Source organism: Callorhinus ursinus, unplaced genomic scaffold, assembly GCF_003265705.2.
Source record: "Callorhinus ursinus isolate GAN/ISIS: 27379988/994484 unplaced genomic scaffold, GSC_fseal_2.0 scaffold7, whole genome shotgun sequence".
NCBI lineage: Eukaryota > Metazoa > Chordata > Mammalia > Carnivora > Otariidae > Callorhinus > Callorhinus ursinus.
In genome coordinates, this window is record NW_027397069.1 from 6,019,795 (window position 1) to 6,039,098 (window position 19,304).

Sequence of the window (19,304 nt, forward strand, 5' to 3'; positions counted from 1 at the left end):
ACATTATGAGGTGCTGGGGGTCAGGACATCAGCAGATGAATTTTGGGGGTGGGGGGTACAATTCAGCCGTTAACATGCAACAAGGAACATTATTTACTTTAAGAAAAATAACAGATGGCGTGAATGAGTGGGTCTAGAAATCACCTCAAGCAACCGGCCCCATCCTCACCCAGCGCCCTCAGAGATGGGTGTGATATAGTGAGAAAAACACAGGTTTTGGAGCCTGGCTTCAAATGCAGCACCACCCCCTTTGGGTGAGATGCTTAATAATGCTGCAGCGGGCTGATTTTGAAATCCTTGGATTTCACCCAACTCGGGAGGGTGGGTGATGGTAGCCACGTGACACGGCTGCCATGCAGAGAAGTCACATACGTATATGGTGCCGGCCCCACCCGGGCTCATGGCAACCCTCAGCACTCACCAGCTACCAGGACTACTCTTATCAGGAGCTACGCTGAACACACCTGATTTGAATAAATTTCTGTGCGATCATCTCATCTGAGATTATGATTGGCCTAAGCATCGTAAGCCTCTAAAAAGAAGCCTTGCAAATACTTCTGATAATAGCCCTTGTGATTCTACAGTTCTGCTGACCTGGGGTCATTTTGGGTCCCAGCCCCTTTCCTTGTGACCTTTTCTGATCCCATGTACAGTTGAGAAAATGCCCATATAGGTCGACCTCCCTGGTGCCCTCAAGTGAAGCTGACCTGAGAATTTCTGGCAGCTTTGCAACTATGAGTCCAGTTTCTTCTAGTCAACTTTACCACCCTCTTCAGTCATTAAAAATGCTCTCCTTGTTCTCTCTTCCTCTCTTCTTGACATGGAGGCAAAATTCTCATAACATAAAGTTAATAACCATTTCAGGCCTTCAAAAAATTAAACATATAATTACCACATGACCCAGCAATTCCACTTCTGGGTAGATACCCCAAAGGATTGAAAGCAGGATTTCAAAGAGATGTGTGAACACTCATGTTCATAGCAGCATTGTTCACAGTAGCCAAACAGTGGAAGCACCGAAGCATCTGTCCATCGACAGATGAATGGATGAACGAAATGTAGTATGAGCATGTGGTGGAATATTACTCAGCCTTGAAAGGAAGGAGATTCTAGCACCTGCTACAACGTGGATGAACCTTGAGGACGTTATGCTAGGTGAAACAAGCCAGTCACAAAAAGACAAACGCTGTGTGCTTACACTTCTGTAAGATACCTAGCGTCATCGAGTTCATAGAAACAGAAAGTAAAATGGTAGCTGCCAGATGCAGGGAGAAGGGGAAAGGGAGAGTTACTGTGGAATGGGTACAGACTTTCAAATATGCAAGATGAAGAGAGTTCTGGAGGTTGGTTGCACAACAGTGTGAATGCACTCAACCCTACTGAACTATAATCACCCAAAACTAATGAAACATTGTGTGCTCAAATAAAAACAATGTTCTTAATGGTTAAAATGGTAACCTTATTTTACCACAACTAAAAATTGATTTTCAGAATAAAATGATCATCATTAAATACCTTTTTAAATTAACTATTTTAAAGAGAACAAGTCGGTGACATGTAGAGCGTTCACGATGTGGCCAGACCTGCACTTCTCTCTAGTTCTGGGACGTTTTATCACCTGGTTCTCTTTCTGTTGCTACATTATCCCCAGGTGGTTTCTCCAGCTGGTAGTTTGATTAGCGAGGTTGAAACAAGAAAGTCTTACGGGATCTTTTCCTCCCCTAGCTGGCTTGCTCTGCATGATCCCAGGACCCGTGGCTGTACCACCTTGGCCTCCTGCCACTTTGGCATCCCCAGCCTGCTCCTCCCCTGAGCTCAGGTGGCCACCTTGGTCTCTCTACTTGGGTTCTCCAAGGATTTCAAAATCAGCCTGATGCCTATCCCCCAAGCAAGCCCAGCCAACCTGTCGTAGCTCCCTGCAAAGCCATCACATCCGTTCAGTTCTGGAAGTTAGAAATCTCGAGTTCATTCTTGACATGCTTCCCCACTCCCATCAGTCCATCAGCAGTTTCTGTGCTCTTTGCTTCCACAGTGTTCTTCCAGTTCCTCTGCTCGTTCACCACCATCCTCTTTCAGTCTGCTGTCCTCCCTTCCCTGGGCCTGCAGCCCCAGGCTGTCCCTGGACCCCTGACACCTGCTTCTTCCCCACTCACATTTCCCACAGTGTGACTAACTTGTTATAACTCTGATTATGACCTTCTGCCACCCTCCTATGCCTGGCTTTTGTTATAGGTTGAATTGTGCCCCCAAAAAGGACATGTTCAGATCCTCACCCCTGGTACTTAAGAATGGGGGCCTTGGTACAAGGTGGGCCCTTAATCAAAGATGACTGGTATCCTTATAAAGAGAGACACAGACACACAGGGAGAAGGCAATGTGAAGACAGGCAGAGATTCTGTAAGCCAAGGACCGCTGGTGACCATCAGAAGACAGGAGAGAAGCTTTCTCCCTCAGAACCTCCAGTAGAAACCAACCTTGCTGCCCCTCAGCCTTTGCCTCCAGAACTGTGAGGAAATATGTTTCTGTTGCCTTAGCCACAGACACACACACATCCCTCCCCCTAGCTTGTGGTATTTTGTTATGGCGGCCCTAGGAAACACACACTTACAGACCCTGTGCTGGCCTTTTCTGCTGCTGGGCAAAGGCCAAACCAGACCTGCCACCGCTTGGGGTTCCCTGTGCAGCCTGGTCTCCCTTGCCCTCTGCATTCCAGTGACATTGGGCATCTTGTATTCGCTCAAGCAAACACACTGGGCTTCCTCCAGCCCTAGAGCCTGCCCATTGCCCACTCTGCCTGCATGCTTACTCTAGCCCCTTCACCTAGTGACCCCCTGCAGACCTCCGCTGGAGGGAGGGCCCTTCTTCAGGACAACCCTGCCCCTGCCCGGACCAGGCGCCACCCTGGGGACCCACCGTCTTCCACAGCCCCGGGTGCCTTCTAGTGACACACTTTCCAACAGGGTCATTGGACTCACAGCCGGGGCTCCAGGAGCCAGAGGTCTGACAGGTTTGCTGGCCACATGGTCTCTAACTTCCAGCAGTGCCAGGGCTGAAGGAATGAGGGAGGGAGAATTTCATTAGCATAAACGAGAATGTTTGCAATGCTAGAGAAGAAAGGTGTCCTACAAGAAAGGGCTGTAGTTGTTAAAATGCAGAATCCTCATTTCTCCCTCTCACAGCCATGTGTGGTTGGATTTTGCATCTCCGCGCTAATGGGGCAGGAGGGGGGCTGAGGGTTTAGCACTGATCCCACTTTGTAATTTTTCGAGGTTTCTTTAGGTAAATATCCTTCTGTTGTACATAAGTGATATCATCTGCTTGTTGCACCCTGTGCTTCCTATCTTTTCTTACAGGATGGGGGATTAAAGCATGACCCTGGCCTGCCCTCTGTAGGGATTTAGCCAAAGTTCTAGTGGCGTGGGTTATTTGTTTTATTTTGTTTTGTTTTTTACCTTTCGCTCTTGTTTTCCGTGAGAAGCTGTGATAGGTATCCCTGCTCCGAACAAAGAAGCCTATCAGCTGATGGACAAGTTTGTATCTGTATTTTCAGGTTCACTACAATGTTGGCAAGAACCTGGCCGATAAAGGCCATCAGACAGCCGCCGTCAGATATTACAGGCAAGCCGTGAGGTACTGCAAGTGTCTTGTCTCATTCATATCCGTGTCTTGCTTTAACTGTCGAGGATTAAAAAAAGACCCCAGCTTAGTCTGCTTCTCCCTCTGCCCCTCCCCCCATTCTCTCTCTCTCAAAAGTAAATTAAAAAAAAAAAAAGACCCCAGCTTTAAGATATCTTTGCCAATTCCTGATAGTTTAGTGAAGACCACCGAGCATTAACAGACGGCTTGGTTTCTCTCTCTGCCTGCAGACTAAATCCCAAGTATGTCCATGCCATGAATAATCTTGGAAACATCTTAAAAGAGAGGAACGAGCTACAGGAAGCGGAAGAGCTGCTCTCGTTAGCCGTGCAAATACAGTAAGCGCAGCTCTGTACAGTTACGCCGGTGGTGGGGAGAGGGGCTCCGGCATTCCGTGGTCTGAGCCGCTCTTTTCCCTGTTTCTCTTTTTAAAAAATGGTCTTCCAGGCCAGACTTCGCTGCCGCGTGGATGAATTTAGGCATAGTTCAGAACAGCCTGAAACGGTTTGAAGCTGCTGAGCAGAGTTACCGGACGGCAATCAAACACAGAAGGAAGTACCCAGATTGTTACTACAACCTCGGGCGGCTGGTAAGTCGAAAGCGTCCAGAGGCTACAGAATTGAAAAGCTTGTTTTTCCCCTTTTGATAATAAAATGGTAGAAGCACCACTCATGCTAGCACCCTGCACCTTGTAAAGTTCTTTCACATATGCTCGTCACTTGAAGGTAGCTGTTTGATTTCCTTGTCTGTAACTTTTCAAGCTCTAAGTAGAGAGCAATTCAACTTGAATTAGCCAAGTGTGAGTTATCTCCAAGGCCACAGGTTAAACAAGGAATAAATTCGAATTTTTTAAATCCCTTGTGCCCTGTAAAACAGTACTCTGAGGGTCACTTCCTGATAAACATCAGTTTCTCTGTTTCAAAAACACATATAAAAGCTGAGATTAAAAAAACAAATCCATACTATGGTTTCTGAGCTTCCATCTTCTTCCTCCAAAGACCGCTCCCTGCATCCCCAGACGTTCGTACTAACTGTTCTTCCTGTAACAGAAGGCTCGGGGAGATTTATTTGAAACCACTTTGAGATTGTCCAATGGAAATAGGAAAGAGTGTGTTCCATAGTGACTTTCTTTTCTTAGTTACTGACTAAAGATCTAATTGCTCTTGATTTTCTTTTCTTATACTTTATTTCTTTATTCAAATAAATATTGCAACAGTAGTTAATACAGTAAGTTCAGTAATCTTAAAATCTGAAAACTTGTATTGGTAAATTATGGTGACATGGATTCTGTCATTGCTTCTGAAAAACCTCCATGAGGATGCACAGCTCAATCCTTTATAGCTCTGGATTTTCTTAATGAAGAAAAGAACCAGACACACAATAACGTGAGGTGATGGAGGTGGTATAACTAACCTTATCGTGGTGATATATGCACAGGTATCACATCGTCACGTTGTACACTTAAAAAACTTATGAAGGTTCTATGCCAGTTATATCTCTGTAGGGCTGGGGGAAAACAGACTTACCCACAAACAGCAAAATTTCTTAAATAAGAATGATTATATTCTCCCTTGAGTTAAGCCTTTGATTTGGTTTCAAGAAACTAACTACATATGTTCCTACTATATTCAGTTTGATTAAATGAAATTATTAAGGGAAAAAGGTTTTGCTCATTTTAGCCAAACTGGAATACACATATAGTGATGTGACTTTTAAAAGAAGTTTAAGATATACTTTTTCAGATTTCATCCAGCCTAGCCTCACAGGTAGGATGACATCAAAGTTGTTTTAAAGAGATGCCTGTTTATCCTCACTTTAAGGGTCTGGAGACTTCTTGGTTTTATGGAGTCCTGGTGTTATCAAAACCAGTGGTTCCCAAAACTGGTTGAATATCCAAGTCCTCCCACCCCATCTTAGATTTATGGAATCATAGGCCCCATAGATGATCTGTATTTACAAAACAAACCAACAAAATTCTCCAGTCATTCCAATACCCTGTTGTTGGCCCTGCATTTGGGAAGCAGATCTATCTGAGCATTGAGAAGACAGACTGACCAGCTCAAAGCAGAAGAGACTGTTTGAGGAGGGCGGCCTAGAAAACATGAGTTGCTTTAAGGATTATTGAAAATCCAAGCTTCAGTTCTTAGCATGATGGGAATGTGTTTGGTCTAAACTGCTTTGTTTCTGGATTGGGTAGCAGTGATTTTGCATGTTGTAGAGGCAGAATTTTATGAATGGAGGAAACTAAGTGACAGGAACGTGTGGCTAATGATGGTGAAATTTTACTTCTCCCACTAAGCATATGTCCCTTTAAATGAGCACGTACTGCATGTGTTATAAATTTTAAAGTAAAGTGGCTTGTGTGTTTATTATTCAAAGAATAGAAAACGTGTTTCACTTATAATGTATCCTGGGAAGCTACCGTCTCTGTATGCATGCTCTAGCGTGGAAAAGAGGAATTGTTTCTCCCTGGGCTTGGAGGAAGGTGGCAGTAATGTGACTGAATCCATGTAACAGCAAGCTGTTTAAACAAGGAAAATTGGTAGCAGGCAATTCCTGTTGTCCCACATAACTTTCTCCAGAGCCACTTGGCCTTTCCCACATTTCTGTTTCTTTTTACATTTTATAATTCTGTGCCTTATGATCTAGTTACATACACGAATGTTGAAACAGCTTTCTCTGTGAAACCTGAAGATTCAAGGACAGCTTAAATTATTCTAGTGAGAAGCTGTTGAAGGCAGATAAAAAAAAAAAAACTTTACCCTCTTAGGTTCTGTCTTTGGGGCCCTGCAAGTTAGACTGACTACAGACAGATTAACAAGAGGAAAAAAAAAAAAAGAGTTTATCCAGACATGCATTGTGCATACACATGGGAAAAACTCAGTGATGAGTAACTCAAAGAGGTGGTGAGAACTTAGGCTTACATAGCATCTTAACAAAGAACAATAACTTTGTAGAGAAGTGACAAGAGAAAGGAAGAGGTTTTAGGTTTCTAAGGGTGGCACGTTCTCAGAAGGTAAATACAGGTGGAAACTAACAAAGGTTTGTGTGGGTCCTTCTTCATGGCCATAAAACGTCCCCAGGAGAGGGGGATTTATGGCAGTCCTTATGACTGTGTTTCTGCTTTTAATCAGATAAGGGAAGTTCCAGGAAGGCTTCTTTCTGCATCTATCGAATCTCAGATGTCTTAAGTGCAATAATCCTTACATCCGAGTAGTATATTTGGGATGGCATATTTTGATCCTCTATATTGTTCTCTCTGGGGATGAGGGTGGGAAGACAGTAAAACCTCACCATAATGATTCAAGTAGAAACCAAAAAGTTCAATCACATACAAGGCAGGGTGGATCCTTGCAAAGTCAATGAAGTGAGATGGGGGATGGGAGCAAATTGGGTATTATCTGAACACTTGCAGGGATGACTGTTTCTATTTACTGTGTCTAGTACACTAGGACTTGCATGACATTATAGTTGATATCCATGTGAATTCTTCCATTTTTTTCTTCTGTTCTGGAGGTAGTTTTTTAGATTACTGTTTGCAGAGTGTTTCTGCCTACAGTCTTCCAGGTTACACTTAAGCCTCTAATACTTGGCAGTATTTTTCCTTCCCCTAGTAAGTGCCTGTCACTGCAGTTCCTTGGGGTTTGGAAAATAGAGAATTTATGCTAACTAAGCCCTTTGTAAGAGTTAGGTCCAAAGAAAAGAAAACAGACTGTAAAAGCCAGGATTTTATCCATGTGCTCCAGTCCTTGGAATTCATTCCCACGTTCATGTAGAGGATCATCTGTAGTATTAAGTATATTAGACTTTGCAGCACTCTTTGTGTGTATTGTTTACTAATTATGCTACCGTGAAATGATCTTCCTGTGTTCCCTTCTGCCAGCTGTTCTTATTTAAAGATTTTGCTCTCCATTGTTGTTTAATGGTCCAGCTTTTGCCTGCTTGACAGCTTAAAAGCATTGACAGCTTAATCTTTAACAGCTCAACCAACACATTTATATATTGGTAAATAAGATGAACTTAGTTAACTTAAATTTTTCTTTTTAAAAATCCTCTTTAGTCACTCTTTAGTAATGAGAGACAGAAATGTGCTTTGAATTCTGTACCCTCATAAGAAGGGAATATAATGCAGTTTCCTTGTGAAGTAGAAAACTGGGAAAAGCTGGATTATTTGCGACATGGTACCATTAGAGAATTTCAGTACTAGTGACTAGAGATACTAACTAGAGACGATTCATTATGCAAGGACTGATCGTATCAGTTAGGAGCCATTCAGGAAAACAGAAACCATGCCAATTATTGTATTGTATTGTATTTAGTTTGTTTGTTTGTCTGTCTGTTTGTTTGTTTTTAGTAACCTCTATACCCAACCTGGGGCCCGAACTTACAACCCCAAGATCAGGGGTCGCATGCTCTTTGGACTGAGCCATCCGGGTGCCCCCATGCTAAGTATTTTAAATAGAGAAGATTCTATGTAGGGAATTGGTTAAACAATTGTTGGAAGACTGGATGACAGAAATGGAAAAATGGTGTCAACTCTGACAGTATAAGGAAACCCTGTAGGGTTATGTGCACAAACAGGAGGAAATGGCACTACCAGAATATAAAGGGGCTGCCATCTCAGGAGCCACCATAATCTCAAGCGCTAAAATCATGAAGGAGGACCACTGCTTCCAGCCTGGCACTGTGGAGGGGGAGACATAGCCCCTTCAGATGCACGGCCAAGGAAAAGGAGGGACAGTGTGAGAGTGGGGGGAAGGGCCCCTCTTGCAGCTCTCTGATGTCACCCGTGACTCCTGCTGGCAGAAACCTCGCAAGGAGCCAAGTGGCAAAGGACTCTGAGAAATGTGTTTGGCAGAGTACAGAAGGATGGGCATAGAGCTCATGGGTAAATAATGTGTGCATTACCTGTCCCGTCTGGATGAGTAGTTCCGGCCAAATCACCATTTTTCTCTGCTTCCCTTAAAGTGCTGGTTCACTTCATATAGATGCTATAAGAAGGGGAGAGTTGAGACAAAATAAAAGTACAGTAAATTTTACCTAATTCAGTCTGTTGTTCTTCAGTAAACAGTAATAATAAGAAGAAATAATAAAATATGTGAAGAACTTTTGTTGTTGTGTAAATGAAGTTTTGTTGGTTTGCCTGTGTATTAAGAATGTCACCACAGATTTTGTCCAACTGACTCAAATGCATGTCACTCGCTAGAGAGACTTGACCAAGAAATCAATGGAAACTCCGATACAGGCAATTAAATGTGTTGGTATAATTAACACCCTTAATTATTTTACTTTTTGAACTTTTCACATCATTTCCTTACTTATGGGGTGAAATATTGTGACTGGAGTTTTCTGAGTCTCTCAGATCTGACAACCTCATCAGCAAATGGATATTCATAAGGTTTCCATAATTAAACCCTTCTTTTCCTTACCTAATATGCCACCTGTTTGCTGTGTGTGTGTGTGTCATAAAGTCAAAATATTTCTGTTGTCTAATAAAAAGACTTGCCAGTGAGGAAGGAAATTGCCTTGAACTTGGATAAATTGTTACCATTTGTAGTTTTTGCAGAGGTAAAGGAGCTAAGTTCATTCAAATAAGATGGGCATTTGAACTGAGTTAAAGAGGATCACCTGCTAGAAAAAATCCATCACTTTCTCCCTCGGAATGCTCTTATTAACCATGCACATTGAGAGACACACATTTTGTGGTGTTTTCAGTGTTAAACAACATGCCCTCTCAAAAGAAAGCAACAGATAATTCTCTCCTTCCTAAAGGAGGCAAACAGGCTTCAAATTGCCAAAGCAGGGGGCCTGGCTGGCTCAGTCCATGGAGCCTACAACTCTTGATCTCGGGGTTGGTGAGTTCAAGCTCCACGTTGGGTGTAGAGATTACTTAAAAATAAAATCTTTAAAAAGAAAATCAAGGGGTTTCATGTTGCCAGTTAAGACTTTTCCAAGGTGTTCACTAATATGTCTGACACACTCATCGCTTTGTATGTAGCTTAGATTGTAGGCAGGAAGAGCCTACTAGAGCATCCTTCACAAGGTGAATTTGACATACGTAGCTGTTACATTAAATATTTTATTTACCGCTTTAAAATAATACCTTACCAAAGATACACTATGTGAAGTCTTTCTAGAAAAAGAGTAATGATTAGGTTTTTAATTCATGTCTCTCCAGGAGTCTCAAATATTAGTTGATGCCTAGAATCACTAAATTATGAATTACACTCAAGAGGTTGTAGGCTCAGGAACTAGACCACCTGGTGCTCATTCCTGTTTACCATTTCTAGACACGTAACTTTGAGCAACGTGTAACTTTGAGAAATTACTTAATTTCTCTGTGCCTCCATTGTTCCATCTGTACAATGGGGATGGTTATCTACTTCAGTGAGATATTTTGAGGATCCAGTGAGTTACTGTGAAAACTCAGAAGCTCAGTAAGCACTAGTTAGGTTTTGTTTAGTTTGGGGTTTGGTTTTGGGTATGTCTTAGAGGAAGCAACGACATTGGAATATTGATTTTTCAGGGCCGTGCTTTATTTTCAGTATGCAGATCTAAACCGCCACGTGGATGCCCTGAACGCGTGGAGGAATACGACTGTGCTGAAACCGGAACACAGTTTGGCTTGGAACAACATGATCATACTCCTCGATAACACAGGTACAGAAAGGCGCCTTGCATACATCGGAGGGCAAGACACCACAGTACCATGCCACTGGATAAGTAGGAAACATATGTGCTTTTTTTCTCTAGTGTGTATGAGTTAAAAAAAAATTAATATGGGCTAATATTTTACATGACAAAAATTATTCTTATAGAAAATAGAGTTTCCTTTGACATATTGAAATATGTATGTTTGGGGAAAATGACACTTAGAATTAGTGCTGAGCCACAGGGGAGGATGGGCACTAATAGCTCATTTCTTCTGGAGCCTGTGATCTAGCATTGTCCGTCGTCTAGGCTGCTGGAGGTACCCAAAAGTGAACAGTAACGGCTTTGGGGTTAATAAATGCAAGGTCCATGCTCTATACAGTTCATGGACTCTTCTTAAAGGAGATGCCCTCAAACCTACACTCAGAGCTATGGATTCTTAGTGGAGATACAATGCTAACAGACTTGACAATGTGGTTTCTCAGCCAGGATCTTAGCGCTATCAACTGGGAGTTACTCTGCTCCCCTACTTTTGAAAATCCAAGCATCCCGTAAGAAATGATAGTTTTAATTTGGCAAAATTTCAAGCTAGTGAGCCATCTAAGCAGTGTGGAAAAGAGATATACACTTGCTTCTAATGAAGGTATAAAATGTGTACTTCGACATGATAAATACTCAGTTATTAAAGTGTTACTATGGATACTGTTATTCTACAGACTGGCTTTCTCCAATTTAGGTGTAACTGGTGTCTGGGGAAAAATTAAAATTAGGTTTTATGTGCTTTTACAGAATTTAATCAAAAGCTGTTTATAGATCATATCAGAATTGTGCTGGACTGCAGTAGTTTTGCAACTGATCGTGTCGTGTGTGTTGTGTGTCATATGTATGCTTTGTGTGTGTTGTGTGTGCATGTGTATATTGTGTATATATTGTATGTGTACATGTGTTATGCATTTTTTTTAAAGATTTTATTTATTTATTTGACAGAGGGAGACTCAGCAAGAGAGGGAACACAAGCAGGGGGAGTGGGAGAGGGAGAAGCAGGCTTCCCGCTGAGCAGGGAGCCCGATGCGGGGCTCGATCTCAGGACCCTGAGATCACGACGTGAGCCGAAGGCAGACGCTTAACGACTGAGCCACCCAGGCGCCCCATGTTATGCATTCTTCATTGATTTTCTTAAGGAGTTACTCCTAATCATTGTGTACAATGCACATAAGCACTGTTAGACAGAATGAAATACCAGTACAATGTTAACATGTTTTCTTAAATGTTTCTGTGTTTTCCTTGCAGGTAATTTAGCCCAAGCTGAAGCAGTTGGAAGAGAGGCACTGGAATTAATACCTAATGATCACTCTCTGATGTTCTCGTTGGCAAACGTGCTGGGGAAGTCCCAGAAATACAAGGTGTGTAAACCAGAGGCCGCGATTTCTTGTGATCAATGCCAGCATCTGACAGAAGCCATAAATGTTACTTCTGCCCAGTTAAATTCAGAATTAGGCCAAAACAGTGAGAGCCGTGCACCAGTGTGACTTGGTCAATTTGCTTCCTGGAGAAGCCGCCCAAAAGATGGATTTGCAGGGTCCTTTCTCATCAGCGTTCATTACCGTTGCTCAAACGTGGGGAGGGGAAGAGAAGCCCCAAAGAAGAGGCAGTGACAGCTCATCCTAGCAGCTGCCCCAGCCCCCACCCTGGCGCCTGCCAGCTTCTGCACTAAAGGAACAACAGCCCATGGGGAATACAGGACTAGTACTTGCTGCCTCCGGGTTTCTCCACATCTAGAGTTACGTCGTAGGTCATCCGCACGGCCCTAGAACGGCTGACCAATGGAACCACAAGTTACAAGATCAGGGCTCTCTCTGACCCAGCTCCCAGGACTGGCCAGGAGGGGACTGTGAATCAAAAGGGGCACGATGCCCTGTGTCCCTAAGGGGACTCCGGGTTCCTAGCACCCATGATCTCAGACTTTAAATTTACATGTCAGAGCCAGGGAGGGAGGGTGTTAGATGCAGCTGGCCCAGATTCCTCCCCACAAGAGGCACTGTCTCAGTTGGCGGGGTAAAGTCAGGCATGATGCACTTTTAACTAGCATCCTGGGTTTCTAACACAGATGTTACAGAAAACACACTTCCAGAAGCAGGACCTTAATCCTTTGCGACAGAAAGATTTTCTTTCGGAATCCAGAGCTATGTCTGATTTTGATCACACGAGGCCTAAAGGAGGTGATTAATTCATGTTTTTCCCACGTTATTTACTTCTCTTCTGCTTATCAGATATTATCAGCATAGTTTTCCACAATAACAGTAAGATATTTCATGCACGTCTTTCATTTTCAAATATCAGGGAGTTTAAAAAAATAAAAAATAAAATAAAATAAATATCAGGGAGTTTAATAGCGTCAGTATATGTTTTAACATTTCTAGCTTTTGCTCCAGAGATGGTTTTTGAGGGGGTTAACTTTTTATTTTTTATGGGTTTACCTGTGTAGAGCTGGGGGTAAGGTTTGTGGTTTTCCCGTCTCTCGACCTCTCCAGCCTTCTCCGTCAGCCTGGGACAGCTCTGGAGCATCCAGCGACCACCAGCTACAGCCGGGCATTTTCAAGATACAGCTTATGTAACCACTGTATTGATTTTTCTATCATCCCACAGTCTATAAACTAGAATTCTATTAAGGAGACAGAACCCACGGTTCATTTGGCTTCCAGTTCACATTGTTCTTTTTTTCCCCAGGTAAAGTAGAAAATACTCCATAGAGCAGAACGGAGAAGTGGGTGTCCTATTTTTCTATACATTTTGCATCCTAATTGTCTAGGCCAGGGATAAGGAAAGAGAAGAAATTTTAAAGCTGATTTAAATTCCCTGGCCTTACTATTCCTCAGGCTAAATGGTAGTGTTTGAAAGTTGTCAGAAAGGTAACTACTTAGAGCAGAGCTACAAATCTATACAGTCCATTTGATTTGTTTTCCAGTGTACCTACCACAGCAGGAGAACCTTATGCTACCTTGAAGGAGTTTCAGCTACTCTAACTTGGCACACAGACACTGACTCTGAGTTCTGGAAGTGATGTTTGCTGACATCTTGTAGGTTACCCGGATGTCTTCATTCAGTCCTTTTTGGATGACATTTCCAAAATACAAGTTTTTCTCTGCCAGCTCTCTCTAAAAGGTTGTGGTTTCAGAGATGTTTGCCCAAATGCCCAGCCTGCTTCTGAGGAGTACCACAGGCCATCTCAGGACAAAGAAATCTGTCTTCCTATACATTATAAAGTGTGTGATCCTAGATGTGGGAAGCCCCCTTGGAAAACTCACAGAAGGTGCAGCCAGAAGGAGCAAATGCATCCCCAAACAAACAACTTTAGTTGTTTCAGCTTAGTGTTTGATACTCACTAACATATGTGTGTCTCTTCGGGAACACGAATGTAGACGGTGTGAATAGCTACCCTGGCAGGTGTCAGCAAAGAACAGTTAGGCATCTTTATTTCCTGGTATTATGGTCGAACGGGACCATCCAGGCAGCCATGGTCCCGTAATGATAAGGTAAGAAGACACTTGGTCATGCCTCATAGCAACCCGATTGGAAGTGAGCACTATTTGGAGGAAATGCAAGTCTATACAAGAATCAGTTCACACCCATCAGGGGCGTTTGGTCATGGTCATATACAGTACTGTGGCTGCTTAGATGACAGATGGCCGTCCCTCCCTCATTCTCTCTGCTTATTTTTTCCAGATGAATGGGCTACTTATGGATTGCTGAGAGGGTTCTGAGTTCTTGGGGGAGGTTAAATTGGCCCCGGCTCCTACCTCGAGAATCCTGGAAATGAGCTCATTGAGGCTGACTGAAAATGATGCTTTTGTGGGTGTCCTCAACCACCCAGCCCTTTCCTGGCCATTTGACTTTGACTCATCCTCCAGGGCACCCTGAACAGAGCTACTTACTTCAAGTTGCAAAATTCCATCCCCTTCCGGGAGGCGGGTAGCAGAGCTCATTAGCATCTCCGCCCTCTCTCTGCTGCCCCCACTGCTTTCCACCCGCCATCTGCCCCTCACCTTTCCCTGTTGCACACTTCCCTGACTGCCCTTCAGAACCTCCTAACAGGGTGTGTCCGCTGGCCTTCCCAGATGTTGCTGGGAGAAGGACACAGTGGTGCACAACGAGGACATTAAAAGTTTGAAAACCGTAAGCAGCAAAACTGTGGCTTTTGCGTCGTGCAATACCTTATTTTTTATATCATTCTCCAGGAATCTGAAGCTTTATTCCTCAAAGCAATTAAAGCTCATCCAAATGCTGCAAGTTACCATGGCAATTTGGGTAAGGAAATTTTTCAATTTGGATCCTGTTGAAATTCTATGTAAGTTGAAGGAAATGGGTGCATTTCTATAAAATCGATATTGGAAGAATGGTTTTTTCAAATCTAGCCTGTATTGGCCTTCATAATCTGGTTCTAAGATGTGTTGTTGTTTTTTTTTTAAGAAATTAACACATTAAAAAGGTAGCTATATAATAGTCATATTTACAAATCATAATTGTATGACCAGACCAACCCCAGTAATCCCCCACTCAGTTTACCCCTGTCTTATGATCTACTTTGATTTTCTTCCTTTGAAAGATCCTAGAATGTCAAACTGAGAAGTACTTTGGAAATCTCTGGTCTAATTTACATCCTTTCCCTTCTTCCCTAGTGGGCCTTCCATTATAACCTGACCTCCTCTGTGTTCTTATGTTCTCTTGTGTCTTGGCTAAATGTGCATCTACAATGATCTAGCCCTTAGAATTCCTTTCTTCCATTTTTACATCTCAATAATTAAGATTTTTAGAGCATTACAGTGTCGATGTTTACAGTGTCAATGTTTAGAATGCTCCACGTGTGAATATGTTTTTACCAAATCTGTTCTTTTTAATATTTTATTTATTTATGTGATAGAGTGAGACACAGCGAGAGAGGGAACACAAGCAGAGGGAGTGGGAGAGGGAGAAGCAGGCCAAATCTGTTCCCTACGGACTCTGTAGCTTCTCAGGTGGAAATCGTGAAGCAGCAACTGTTGCCCTTCTGCCCATGTAAAAAGTTACTTTTACTTACAGAATCACGATAATAATCAGACACTTTACCATTCTAATAATTAGATTTTAGATACCGTTCTCTGGTCAGATCTTAACGTTAGAGCCCTTATTTCCAGCTAGCAACAAACAAGCTGTTATTTTGCCAAAAGGTGTAGGGGCATCTTTATTCAGATGCTGGACTTCTGCAGGGCTCTGAGCGGTGATGGAGCCCAGCTCTGTGCAGCCCGACTTTCTGGAAATTTCCTGGCAACCTTAGTGTACTCTTCCTTTTACTTCTTTATGTAATAATGTTGCTGTAGGGAGATGGGTCATGTCTAGTGATATGCAGAACCCCAGGAGTAACTGGAGGTGGTTAAACGGACAATCACCAGGGAGTGTGGTTATAATAAAGTTTGTGGTACAAACAACATTATTTTAAACAATGATTTTTGAAAACTGTTTGCAGAGGTGCTGTAATTTTTTTTTTTTTTTTTTAATAAGTGGTTGGGAATACTTCAAGGTGTTCAAAGCATTTCCAGTGAAATCCATCTGTTGCTGTTTCAGCTGTGCTTTATCACCGTTGGGGACATCTCAGCTTGGCCAAAAAACACTATGAAATCTCTCTGCAGCTTGACCCCACTGCCTCGGGAACTAAGGAGAATTATGGTCTGTTAAGAAGAAAGCTGGAACAAATGCAAAAGAAAGACGTCTGATCCTTTTTTCCTGCATTTTTTTGTTTGTTTGTGTGCATGAGGCATATCATTAATATTATGTGGTCATGTTTAACCATTTAAAAGTCGTACATGTTGTTTATTTTATTCTGGTTTTTTTTCTATGAAAACAAAGACATGCAAAAAGATTACAGCACCAGCAATATAGTCTTGAAAGCTTGATGTGGTTTTTGCATTGAAATTGTATTTTTTCAGATGACTCAAATGTAAATTCTAAAATTCCAAGAATGAAATCTTTTTTAATTAAAAAGAAAAAAGAAAAAAATTATCTGAAGCGACTTGCAGTAGGATGAAACCTGCATTTGGGGTGTGAGCCATGTTGTATAGAGACTAACACTATTTTATGTCAGTCGTGAACAAGAAATGACAAACTGACTCCTACAATTTATATAAATATCGACTGTGTCTGTATATTAGAATTTTTATTTAATGACAAGAAAGAGTAAGATTTTTGTTTTTTTAATCTTTTTTTAAACAATATACTATGAACTTCACTTGTAAGGACATATATTTATTTGTATTCTTATGTTTTGAACAGGGCAAAAAATTGAATGAGGAAAGGAAATTTTAACATCTAGTATACTTACATACTTTTTTCCCCATTGGAAGACACTCACTCCTGCAGTAATTTTTGGATTCACCCAATTTCAGCTTCATAACATAGGAAATTATGTTGTATTTGTATTCTATATAAGCTGTTACTGTTAACAGAAAATTCAAGGCATGCTTTAGGCAAAAGCAGGCAGCCTGATGTCTTTGTTTTTGTTACATCCGGTATTAAGAGGGCTACATATCTATGTAAGTTGCTTTTTTATGTTTTTAGCTGTAAAGCAGTTTTCCATTTGGCTTAATGGAACTATAGTCATGACTATATCCAGAAAATGCAAGAGCTAAATTTTCTCTTAAAAGGAGCACATTTGGGGTGTTTGTGGTAATTTTAGGAACTGAAATTTTTCCTGTCTTATTTGATCAGAATAATCATGTCTACTTTGTTTTATTCTTCTGTATATGCTGTTGACCTAATTATTTATGCAATCTCTCTAATTTCTTATGCAGTAAAATTATTACACAAACTGGTATAAAAATGGCATGTTGCCCTCTTAATAGATGATTTTTGAGTTAGTGAACTTTGTCTTCCTTTCCCTTTAAAATGAAGTGGCCAATTCATCTTTCTGGTATGTGGCTTCCCTTTGGTGTCAGGGACCATGTAATAGGATTGCACCCTGGAGTTATCCAGGTTTAGAGAATGGGATGAACAGATCCACAATGAGATGTATTTAATTCTCTACACTCACGTTTTGGGGGGGCAGATCTGCGTAGAATTGCCATTTAGAAATTGTAACTTAACGATGGTTTGAGGTACATCAGGAAAGAAAGTACTGGTGTTTGACATACATCAGAAAAGGAAGTGCTGTGTTTCAAACATTTCTTAAAAGGTCCCAAAATAACAGTAACAATTTATAGATCTCTTGGGGGCAGAAGCTGTCTTATTCTTATTTATGTTCCTACAGTACTCAGCTCGGCAGATAACAGATGCACTATATAGGCTTGATCTTTCTTGTTTTTAAAGCAAATGTCTTTCTTTAAAACAGTGCTTGCCTTTTGAGAGTAAAGAAAAATATTTCTTGTGACAACTCCTTCAATTTTTTTTTTTTTTCTACCGATCCTAAAACTTCCGTGTCAAATCAAGACATGCACATCCGGGACCCCTGCCTGCAGAAGGAATCCCCTTAGCTGTCACCGCTCCGTCTCTCGGGATTTCCATCGCAGCTGTCTTCTTTCCAGAGAAAACAGTCATTAATGTGATTGATGCTTCAGGCAGTCTTCTGTCTCTGCAGAGCTGAGCACTCTTCCTTCTTTCTCCACCTTTTGGTGGCAGCCACCCTCTACTTCCTGGGATTCTATCCCAACAAACACTCCACCGGCCACCAGAAGCTGTGTCCCGGTTCCCCCTTATTTTATTTTAATGTTTTTATTGCTGATAAGGAGTAGTATGGGAGTTTGTCCAGACAGACGTGGGGGAAGTTTCCAGTTTGAGAAATCTCAGAGTCCTGATCTTCATCCTGCACCTGCCTGATGGTGAAAGGGCAAAATCCTGAAAAGCATTTTGCAGTAGTTGTCTGTTTGCTACATTTCTTCCCTGTTTACATGCATCTTATAAGTAGTTCTCTTAAAAGTTTCATCCTTAGACTTAGCCTGCTGCCTTGATGGGACTCCTTGGGATTCTGATTCTATCCTATTTCTTAAGCATGGTCTTTACATTTATTTCAAATTACTGACTTAAAATATCATGCAGAATAAAAGCCTGAGCCCCGCAGCAAAGCATTGGACATCCATGTCCGTATTCACATCTATCGGCTTAGAAAATCTAGATTTGGGTCTGGGTTCTCCCACTGTGATGTCATAGGCAAGCCATTTAGCATTGCTTAAGCCTCAGTTTCTCACCTGTAAAACGGGGATAATAAGGTCTCCCCGCATGGTCATGAAGTACTTGACCCAGTAGACCCTCAATAAATAATAGTTTGGATTTTTGGAGGAGGGTGTAGATTTTGCAGCAGACAGATTTTACCTTAAACGCACTCATTCGCTCATTCAGCGCATCTAAGTGCCGGCTCTGTGCCAGATACTCTCCTAGACACTGGGGTACAGCGGCGAGTGGAAGCGGGCATGGCCCTTGCCCTCAGGTAGGGGAGAGTACCGTGAGAGACAATAATCATCAAACAGATAATAAGAGAAGAGGGATGGGGCGCCTGGGTGGCTCAGTCGTTGAGCGTCTGCCTGCGGCTCGGGTCGTGATCCCGGGGTCCTGGGATCGAGCCCCGCATCGGGCTCCCTGCTCCGCGGGAAGCCTGCTTCTCCCTCTCCCGCTCCCCCTGCTCGTGTTCCCTCTCTTGCTGTGTCTCTCTCTGGCAAAGAAATCTTTAAAAAAAAAAAGAGAGAAGAGGGAGACTGGATCTTGCCTGAAGGGGGTCCCTGAGAAGGGTACTTGTGAACAGATTTGCTAAGCAGAGAGGAATGAGTTCACTCTAGGCCAGTAGTTCCCGCCCAGGGCAGATTTGGGCCCCAGGCGACAGCTGGCAATGCCTGTCCTGACACATGGAGGGCGGGGGGACGCTACAAGTGCGCATTCCATGATGCACGCGATAGCCCCCACCAAGGAAAATGGCCTGGCCCCAAGTGCCAGTAATGCCAAGGCTGAGAACCCCTGGACTGTGTGCACAAGAAACCCCACATGCGAAGGCCCGTCAGTGA

The 19,304-nt window shown here is 42.4% G+C and overlaps 1 protein-coding gene across 7 annotated transcripts in view; it reads left to right on the forward strand.

The window, feature by feature from the left end:
- The window catches only part of TMTC4 (transmembrane O-mannosyltransferase targeting cadherins 4), a 136,072-nt gene extending 118,386 nt beyond the window's left edge, over nt 1–17,686 (forward strand). For 6 of the 7 annotated variants that reach the window (XM_073894332.1, XM_073894334.1, XM_025874633.2 and 3 more), the window contains exons 12-18: nt 3,551–3,630; nt 3,867–3,974; nt 4,084–4,225; nt 10,182–10,296; nt 11,578–11,690; nt 14,523–14,592; nt 15,886–17,686. In XM_073894332.1, coding sequence (XP_073750433.1) covers nt 3,551–3,630; nt 3,867–3,974; nt 4,084–4,225; nt 10,182–10,296; nt 11,578–11,690; nt 14,523–14,592; nt 15,886–16,034 — 777 coding nt within the window. In that variant the 3' untranslated portion in view covers nt 16,035–17,686. The remainder of the gene's footprint in view (nt 1–3,550; nt 3,631–3,866; nt 3,975–4,083; nt 4,226–10,181; nt 10,297–11,577; nt 11,691–14,522; nt 14,593–15,885) is intronic. The other variant, XM_025874634.2, reaches the window with a different exon arrangement.
- The last annotated feature ends 1,618 nt before the right edge of the window (nt 17,687–19,304 follow it).